Here is a 10,819-nt window from a genome sequence, read left to right as displayed (position 1 = left end):
ATATCTTTGTATGAGCGATAGTATGGCCAAAAATTATGTCCAAACAAATTGCTATGTTTCACTACGTTATCAAATAAAACGACGCCACGCACAATGACGCTACGCTTACAAAATCTTACAAAATATATATATACGAAGAGTTCAGATGCAAAAGCCTCTAAGTGCCATCTGAAATTTTCTTCTATGATCATTTTTATTAAGTTTGTTAATTTAAGTTCAATAATTTGACTTAAATGGCAATGCATATTACCTATTAACTGTCATTTAGGTGAAATTACTTAACTTAAATATACAAGGTTTATAAAAATGATCATTCTAGAAGAAAATTTCAGATGGCACTTAGAGGCTTTTGCATCTAAACTCTTCATATATATATATATATATATATATATATATATATATATATATATATATGGCTGAAATGGTTTAAGGATGGAAATGTGCTTTTTCATATATATATATATAATTAATTTATTTATTTTTTAGTAAAAGGGGAAGATGTAAATTTTCCAGGGCCGGGTATCTTTTGGTCATTTCTATAGGCTATGTTAGATTACTGTTCAGTGTTTACCCAAAATCTGAATTTGAGTTGAGCCAGAATTCCCGGAAGGAGTTTGAGAGCAACTTGCAAAACCGCATATAAAGCAAACAATCATTTCTGTAATTGGACTTTTGAATCAAGACCTCAGCCCTATTATATTAATATGCCTATCAAAAGGGCTACAATAATAGAGCAATAAGGCTATTTTTCAAAACATGACTCTTGGATAATTGAATAATAAGCCAGTTGGAATGACTGAATGTCTAATGGTGACCCAGCGTTTCTGTTCTCCCAGCCACTCTTCCATGGGAGTGCAGGATATGTCAGTTCATCGCAAGTGTTTGGTTATGTTTCCTCTGATCTGTCTGCGCTTATCTTCACTTTGACATTTGGAGCATGTGTGTGTGTGCGTGTGTGTGTGTGTAGTCTATGAGGCGGCGGTGGCGCGCGGAGCTGCCATCCCTGAAACATCGGGGCTAGGCGAAGTGACACAGCAATTCCCAGGATGTCTTTTTAATTCACCAGTCTCTTCTGTGAGGAATCGTCTAATTCAAGTGCTGTGATCATGACTTCGGTTTGGAAGAGACTTCAGCGCGCTGGAAAAAGAGCCTCGAAGTTTCAGTTTGCCGCGTCCTTTCAAGAACTCACCGTAGAGTGCACTAAGAAGTGGTAAGAAATGCGATTTTTCTTTTCATTGTCATGTGTTGTTGTTATAAATGCATAATAAATACAGTATCACGTGTTTAACGTTTCTTTTAAAGTCAGACGTAGCTGCAGTGACACCAGTTAAGCGATATACGCGACGCTATAAAATTAGAACGCAACGCTCCCATTATAAACAACGAAGCTCGAGCGTTTGCAGTGTAGGCATGGTGTACTTTACCGAGTGGTATGGTTAGTTAAAGTTCAGAATGAACCGTATCAGAGGGCTTGTTTACTCTGCCAAGCACTTTTTTTGTAGTAGTAGTGAGCTTTGTTATGAGTCACCTACAGTATACCTTCGCTTACTTCCGTTTTACTTTCATTTCTCCGGTTCCACTTGATGCGCAGCGCATCTTCAAGGACAGCCATTCACAGCTTCATTAGACACTTTTAATGCATGTTTTTGCTGATAGGAGGGTCCTGCAAATGTTGACAAATGAAGCTCTGAGCACTTACCACAGCCTATTTCACTATATAAAAAATGATCTTTCTCAAAGCTTTTGTTTAAAACTGAAGCTCTTCGCACTCAGCTGCATAAGGCATAACTGTTGATTTAAACAGTTTTAAAGGTTTTTCCTTTACTATCCTGTCCAGTTTGTTCATTAAGAGCAGTTTATTTTTGACTAAAACTATTTTCAAGCATAGAAATATCATTTTAGATCATAAGATTTTTGAGATTTAGATAAACTCAAAGATGAAGATAAAGTCAAGTGACGTTTGATTGGCAGTGTGACAAGTCCAAAATGACCTTGCATGTGACACTTAAGTCTATGTCTCAATATGTTGTGGTAGTGTCCTTTTATTTGTTAAATGTATTGAGATTATTTCAGATTCAGGTTATTGAACTAAAACTGAACCCCCCGCCTCCCCGTACAAGCAACATCATTTAATGTGCATTAGCATCATGACAGTGGATTATTCGGTAATCGATATGCCATTAAAATAATGATTGTTGAAGGATAATCATATTTATAAACAGTATTGATGTGATCATCCAACACAGACAGGAAACTGTAATTTTTATTTAGTTAGAGGCAGTAAGGAAAGAAATCATTATATTATTATTATTAAACATTATTCATTATTTGTCATATAATGTTCTTGTTCTCTGCAACAGATAATTTCCCAAAAGCAACTAGTTTCCAGTTCTTACTTTATACTCAAACAAGTCCATACTCTACATTTCATCATACAGTCTGTGTTAAGAAAAATGTGGCTAGCTTAGAAGAATTTGTAGTATGTGGAATGACTGGATTTGAATGATTAGAAAGTATGTCATTTAAAAAAAAAAATTGATGGAAAAATATGCATCAAGCCATAGAAAGCATTAAGGGATATTGTAGCATATGTTGTAGACAGCCTTTATTGTTGGCAGAAGCAAGTCCACTTTGAGACACTACACTGCATGTTGTCTTTTTTTGACAGTTGAGACATATTTTATACATTACCGCTCAGATGTTTTGGTTTGGTAAGACTTTGTTTTTGAACTCTGTTGCCCCCCAAAAAAAGGTAATATTGTGAAATAATATTGCAATTTAAAATGCCTGTTTTATATTTGAATATATTTTAAATGTAATTTATTCCTGTGATGCAAAGCTGAATTTTCAGCATCATTACTCCAGTCTTCAGTGTCATTCAAATATGCTGATTTGCTTCTCAAGAAACATTTCTTATTATTATCAATGTTGAAAATAGGTGTGGTGCTTAATATTTTTGTGGAAACCGTGATCCTTCTTTCAGGATCATTTGATGAATAGAAAATTAAGAACTGCAATTATGTGGAATAGAAGACTTTACTGTCACTTTTTTCTGTCACTCCATTCCATGCTGAATAAAAGTAGTTTCTTTAAATAAATAAAAACATACTAACATTAATAATAGTGTATTTTATGGAACATTGAGTAATATTAGCATATTTCAGTATAGGGGGAGACCTGGGATGAAAGCAACACCATTTGTTTGAGCATCGGTAACTCTGTGGTTGTTTGTGCTATATCTCTCAAAATTTGGTAAATGGTAGCCACATTTGTCAGCTACAAATATAACTCTCTTGGACATGTACAACACAATCACAAATTATGTGAGTTAATGTCAAACTACTGGGGTGAGTTGGAACACAGGCTGGGGAAGTTGTAACAATGAGAGCTAATTTGCTGAAATAAGATCCACACAATCTAAAATTATGCAAGAATGTTATTGAAGAATCAGTTTTGAATCAAGTACAATGTTTTTTGTTACTTTAAATTGCTCATTGTATTTCTTTAAGGTCTTTAAATTTAGCACAAAACAATTGCCATGTGTGTGTGCTGTATTCCTGTCACATAAGTTCGCTCACTAGTTATGCTGCCATCCACCTATTTTATGTGAACTTTGGGAAATCGCATAAAAAAACGCTGGATGGAAATGCCGAGATGTGCATACATTCTAAAAATGTGCACAAAAAACATTGTATGTGCTCAATTGAGGCGAATAATACTAGTATCCGATAAGAAGACATGTGCATAAACTGATATATACTACATAAATTCCTCAATGCACAACAAAAAACTTATGTGATTTTGTCTGAACAGGGGATGTGATTGATAACTGGAATCATCATAAGCGGTTGGTTGTAACATTTTAATGAACTGTTACAACTATCCCCACCCCTAACAGCCATAACTTATTGTAACTTACCTGTATTAGCATGGGTTTGAAGTTAGCATGAATCCAAAGCATCAAATTAAACTAGAGAAAAGCTACTTTAGATGCAAGTCAAATAACTGTATCTACAATGCAATGATTGCTAAGCAAAAAATAATCTTCATAAAATTTGAAAAATCTGTTTTTTTTCTTCATAAAATGTACAATGTTGCTCACAGTAACGTGCTACTTCTCATGCGAGTTAAAAAAAAGTTATGTGAGCATCTAATATTGATGGCATCACCACAGCTCTTTTCTGACTTGTCAAACTGAGTGTTACACTGACCCTGTGTTACTTACAACACTCCCCGGTCTCCCCCATTCATCAATGTAGGAGATTGGATAGATTTGACTAGCTGCTGTGCTGATGTCATCTGACTTCTGTGGCCATTGACAGTGTGTCTTGTGTAGTCACATGACTTAGTGACTCCACGACTGACCTCAGAACAGCTGTTTGATTCTATCAGTTAAATGACTCGGCTATGAATGTTAAATGTGGTCAGTGTTACAAGACTGTCTACAACTGAAACAGTCTCTGTAAGTTGATCTTAGTGAACATTAAAAAAAGAATATTTGTTATGCACTTAAGTTTAAACATTGCACCATTGAATACCTGAAGTGTAAAATTGGGCATTAAACTTGATTCCCTTCTTATGCAGTTTTAGAAAGGTAGTACACAGTGCTTCAGCAGCTTTATATCAATCCGTGTGCCATTTCCCTGTCTATTTCTGTTAACCCCATGACTGTCACCACGTCGCTTGGCCTCTTGCATCCATTCACACAGCTGTTGCTGACACTGACCTGCAATACGAGACCCAGAGGCCCATGATTATCTCCCTCCACCTTTCCTTTCCTTTATTATGACTTCATAAACAACGTTAACATGCGTAGACATAGTCTACTGTCCATCGTTTGGTTTTCATCAGTTTGAGGAAATTATTTTATAAAAGCACGTTATGTCCCTTTTATTTGTCTGATCAGCACTTTTCCAGGTGTGCTATTGAGTGATAGATGTAACAGGTTGGTTGCGTGGGATGCCTGGAAACGGTTCTTTCAGGCAAATCCCGTAGCTGATATCCCAAGATTATAGGATCGGCCTGACTGATATGAGATTTGCATAACTGCATAGTCATTTGCATGTAAATAGTGTATGGTTGGTCATAGTTTGTACTTTTGTGTTATTGCATTAATAATGCAAACATTGTTTCACTTTTGGCATATGTTAAAAACTAGTACTCAAGCATTGCTTTTGAGAAATAGATTAAAGGTAATTTGGCAAAAAAAAAAAAACAGAAAAAGTGGTAAAAAATGAGACACTGGAACCAAAAACACTTCCATGAGGAAATGGCGAAGATGTTAAACAGCGAATCTAAAAATGTTAGTGTAAAGAGAGACCACACCCTCCATTCAGAGAGAAAGAAAGAGATAGAGAGAGAGGGAGGGTGTAAAGTAGAGCAAGTCTCAGGTTATACTTCCCACAATCACGCTTAAAGGAAACCCACCTCACACCTCAGTCACTGTAGCTTACAATTAACTTGCACTTCTCTTTTGAAAAGGTAATATTTTAATTGTTAATATAAGTCAATATATTTATTGTTATTACTAATTTATTTTTGCCTGATGTCCATTTATAATGTTAGTTGTAAGGTGTGTTTTTTTTTTTTTTTTTTTTTTTTTTATTCAAATCAGGAATCAGAAAAAAATCTTGTTAATCTCTGATTTTAATCATACAGAATAGGTATTGTTGGCGGCCAAGTATTCATCTGTCTGATTGTCAAAATTGTGGAAGAATAGAATGAAGCATTGTTTCAATAAATGGTCTAGTTGAACTAGGGAGAAAGTTTTGAGATGAAAATTACAGTGTTTTCTTAGTACAATGACCTCTTTTATCCTCAAGATATGACCCTTCTAATTTATTTGTTTAGTTATATGCTGTGTTGCTTTGGAAGTTTGGAATGGACATATTTTGAAGGGGTAGTTCACCCAAAAAGGAAAAAAAATTGTCAAACACCCTAATGTCATTCCAAACCCTTTTGTTCATATTCGAAACACAAATAAAGATATTTTAAATGAAATCTGAATGATTTCTGTCCCTCCATTGACAGCTACGCAACATTTTGACACTTCAAAAAGTTCATAAAGAGATCGTAAATCTAATCCATTTGAGTTGAGCTTTTTAGTCCAAATTTTCTGAAGAGACTCGATCGCTTTATATGATGAACAGATTGAATTCAGGCTTAAATTCACATACAAACATTGTCCGTATTCGAAATCGCCCCCTATACCCTCATTCACTATTCCCTACATTACTCCACTAAAATTGTCCACATGAAGGAGTGTATATTATGGGCATTATCTAGCCATTGAGCTTACATCGGTTGTACCCTCGTTATAGCGGTGCATTGTGGGATTGAATGAGTGCACTCAATTATGTCCACTATGGTTTCGGACACCAATACAAATGACTGTCCCCTCAAATAGTGCCCTATTAAAGGCTATTATTCCTGACATATACAGACAATGGACATCAGACGAGAATGAACCTCATTGGTTCTTGCTGAAGCTCAAACGTGCTGCGTAACACGAGAATGAACCTCATTGGTTATAAACTGCTACATTTGTATGGATTAGTTTTATGATCTCTTTATGAACTTTTTGAAGCGTCGTAGTGGTAGTGGAGAGACCACAATTTCTCAGATTTCATTAAAAGATCTTCATTTGTGTTCCGAAGATGAACAAAAGTCTTACGGGTTTGTAACGACATGAGGGTGAGCAATTAATGACAGGAATTTCATTTATGGGTGAACTAACCCTTTAAAATGAGTCATGTGGTGGATGTTGGCCTGTCTTGTTGGCTTGTCATCCCATGATTGGTCTTTCAGTTACTTTTTTTTAAATATTCATCTGTGATTACTCACTCACATTGCACACAATGTTAGCCTGTTAGAACAGGAATAAGTGTGTTTTACTTGCTCTTGAAGAAGCTGCAGCATTCCATGCAATGAAGCTGGATAATGCTTTCCTGTATGTGGGTCAGATGAGTAACCTAATAACCAAACTGAGTGCACATGATGGTAGTCCCCTTCTACATGCTTAACCTCCATAAAGCAATACCCTAAAGTGTATGACTGAAAATCCTAATTATATTTTCACAGTTTTATGCGTCAAGTGCAATATAGCTTCAAGCAATGTTACATGCTCACTAATCAAGCTAAATGATAGTATGTTACATGTACTTTCAGTTGTGTTGCTGCACTGTACTTGTGTTATATTGTTTGTTATTTGTTATTCACAGGCAGCCAGATAAACTGCGAGTGGTTTGGACCAGGCGAAACAGACGCATCTGCACCAAGGTAAGAGGATGTGGGTTTTTACTGTAACTCTTTCCACATTTAGAACTTTCAAGTAGGCCTTCTATATAAAGATATGACTGGGGTTATTTAACGATTATTCATCTACAAGACACATTTATCCAAAGTGATACAAATAAGACTGAAAAAAGTGCAATATATTTATCAGAGGTAGTGCTAACAAACCAATTTATATAGCTAATGCTTTATAGTAAAGATAGAGCACTGCTATAAGTGCAGAACAGCACATAATAGTTATTCAATCATGTTTGAGGTTATGTTTAAATTGAATTTTGCTATTAAAGTCAGGATGTGTGAATCTTTATGAAATTTAAAGAAGAGGAACATAACTCTCAGTATTTGTGTCATTAGTAACCGCATTGAAAATATTGATAAGTGTTTGCACAGTAGAAGGAAATACTCCCTCCTTGCACACACAAAACAATTGGTTGCAATGGGATGTCATTATACTTTCAACACAAATAGTTCTGCTCGTTTCACAAATGCAGTGGAATGATTGCATTGAATTCTAATTCTTTCATACATCATGATTTTGTTCATGAAAGAACTTGCATAATCATTGTCCATGCAAGTTTGCATGTTAAGACTTTGCTTTTTCATTGTGTAAACGTATGTTTGGGTATCACCAGCTGTGTTAATAGCTGTATTCTCATTGTGATCATCAGCTTCATGGCTGGCAACCGGGGATCAAGAACCCATACAGGGGGACTGTGGTTTGGCAGGTTCCTGAGAGCGTGGACATCACAGTCACTCTCTTTAAGGTACAGAAAGCATTATTTATTTATTTATTTATTTAAAATAATTCCATTTACGCTACCAATCAAAAGTTTGGGGCCAGTAAGATTTTTATTTTTTAAGGAAATCAATACTTTTATTCAGCAGGGACATATTAAATTAAAACTGACAGTAAAGACTTTTACATTGTTACAAAAAAGCCTATTTCAAATAAATGCTGTTCTTTTGAATCAGAGAATCCTGAAATAAGTCTCACAGTTTATACAAAAATTAAGCAGCACGACTGTTTTCAACATTGAAATTAATTGTATATAATAGTTTCTTGAGCGTCAAATCAGCCTATTAGAATGATTTTTGAAGGATCATGTGACACTGAAGACTGGCGTGATGATGCCGTCACAGAAATAAATGGCATTTTAAAATATATTAAACCAATAAGCGATTATTTTAAATAAAATTGTAATAGTTTTTATTGTATTTTTGATCAAATAAGTGTAGCCTTGGAAAGCATAAAAGAGTTCTTTCAAAAACATAAAATCTTACCAACACTGAACTTTTGAATGGTAATGTATATGACAGGAAATGGTACGGAGTCCCTAAAGGGACATGGTGATGGAAACAAATATGAGAACAGGAGGAAAACTTATATGTCGATGCTTTTGCATTCTCTCGCAAATGTTTTGCATTCCCCCGAGAAACTTTGCATTCGCTCGCTAAATGCTTGCATTCCCCTGAGAAATCGCAAAGGAACGCAAACGTTTTTTGCGCGCGAACACAAGGTTTCCTGGGGGAATGCAAAACTTTTGCGAGAAAATGCAAATGCATTGAATTTCTTTCCCCCTCCTCATGTCATATTTTTTTGGACATCAGCTGTAAAATGAAGGTTATTTGTGACAATTCTTAAATATACAAATAATAAATTTAGGTTGAGTTGTAAACCTCAATTGTGTCATTGTTATTTAAATATTATTCAGATTCATGTCTGTTGTCCATTATTGAAATTTGAAAACATGAGATGAAATAATGAAACCAACGTCAGCAATTTTCACTTTCCCTTTAGGATCCAAATGCAGATGAATTTGAGGACAAAGACTGGACATTTATCATAGAGAATGTGAGTATGTCAAATCTGTAATCTCACCCTGTTTATTAAAGGTACTGTTAGCAATTTTAGCATTTCTGTTTTGACTTTTTTGTGCTGTTTAACAAGCTTAGGGTTGTCACATATATGTGTTTTGCATTTTTGCAATATTTTGTCCTATCAAGAGACGGCCTCGATTTGGCAGTACACTGTTCTCTTTTTAAGCAGTCTAACCCCATCTCATCCCAACATCCACAGGAAACGAAGGGCCACCGAAAAGTTTTAGCATCAGTGGATGTGAACATGAAGAAGTATGCGAGTGCTACCCCGGCTCAGTTTGACCTGGTGCTTACATTAAAGCCTCTGTCTGTGAAAGTGCTGGATGCCAATCTTAAACTCACCCTGTCCTGTATCTTCCTGAAGGAGGGCAAAGCTACGTGAGTTCAGATGTTTTCATTGTTCCACTAGGAAGGAATGTTTCTGATCCTAGATCTGTGTAATGATGCAGAAACATCAGTGTCAAATACAATTTTATTTACTTTACTGATCTATAGTCTGTTTTAGAAAGCCAGCTTCTCGAACAAGAAAAAATGTAGGATGGGAAATGATTTTGTCCATCTGGAATTGATAAGATGGTTGTGGTTTGCTATTGGTCGACAGGTTGCCCCGAGGGGAAGTTATTTTAAAGGGGTCATGACATGGATTTTTTACAATTATTTTAATATGTTAGGTTCACTTATAATGTTAATAAAGTTTTTTGTACAAAAAAACCACAAATGCATCTATGCAGAAAAACAGTTATTTTCACGTTTTTACTCCAAACTCGCTTCATAACGTTCATAATTTGCTTCAAAGTGTTTGAAAACATCCTTTTGTAAGATGATGTGGCTTCTTACACAGAATAAGGCACACAACATATTATTTCATAGTATTCTATACAGTAATAAAGGCTATGTCGATTAGCATTGTAGTGTAAATATACTTAATAACCATGAAAATACCCGAGAAGGCTTGAAGAGCTCAGATAAACCATATATTGTCAAAGTCGTGTGTTTATTAGTCATGTTTTAATCAATCAAAGTGAATTTAGGGATAGCATTCCCATTGGGATTTCCTGGAATGATGTGTGCTATCGTACTTCTGAGGGGCATATTTGGAGTTTCTGCGCGAGAGCGCCCTCTGCCTTTCAGATGGAGCAGCATTTACTACTGTTCACAGAGCCGTGCTTCACTGACAAGCTGCACATAAAAAAATTCAGCCTTTGCCAAATTGCATGCGGTTTAATTTCGATTAATCACTGCATAGTAAACAATATCAATGCCTACTCGCTATTGCACATGAGTTTGTAAAGTAAAACATTATCCATATAAAATCATAATTTACAGACAAAGCATTATGAAACCATTTACTTACAGTTTGTGATGGAGCTGCTGTCAGATCCTATACTGCTGACTGCTTCATCTTTCAACAAAAGTTTATTTGCGAACTCTCCATTACACTGTGCCTTGTTGACAAAACAAAATGCTCCGAACAAACATATAATCCTCAGACGTGATCCGGGACGCAATTAAAATAAACCATCCCCTTGCTTCCGTTGCTGGGATCCTTCTGAAGTCTGTACAGAGACACAAACAAGCTGTTTAATGGGACGCGTCAAAGCTAACGTTAAATTTGCTTTAATTGATACAAAGATCTCTTTTATATATC

General features: G+C 35.5%; 1 protein-coding gene across 6 annotated transcripts in view; it reads left to right on the top strand.

The window, feature by feature from the left end:
- The first annotated feature begins 914 nt into the window (after window positions 1–914).
- Window positions 915–10,819, top strand: part of ehbp1l1a (EH domain binding protein 1-like 1a) — a 37,888-nt gene continuing 27,983 nt past the window's right edge. For all 6 annotated transcript variants that reach the window (XM_079866712.1, XM_079866711.1, XM_079866710.1 and 3 more), the window contains exons 1-5: window positions 915–1,210; window positions 7,221–7,278; window positions 7,962–8,057; window positions 9,092–9,145; window positions 9,371–9,549. In XM_079866712.1, coding sequence (XP_079722838.1) covers window positions 1,107–1,210; window positions 7,221–7,278; window positions 7,962–8,057; window positions 9,092–9,145; window positions 9,371–9,549 — 491 coding nt within the window. In that variant the 5' untranslated portion in view covers window positions 915–1,106. The remainder of the gene's footprint in view (window positions 1,211–7,220; window positions 7,279–7,961; window positions 8,058–9,091; window positions 9,146–9,370; window positions 9,550–10,819) is intronic.

This window comes from Squalius cephalus (genome assembly GCF_949319135.1).
Source record: "Squalius cephalus genome assembly, chromosome: 3".
NCBI classification, from domain to species: Eukaryota; Metazoa; Chordata; class Actinopteri; order Cypriniformes; family Leuciscidae; genus Squalius; species Squalius cephalus.
Note: the sequence above shows the minus strand (reverse complement) of the source record. Positions and strands in the feature narration are given on the sequence as shown.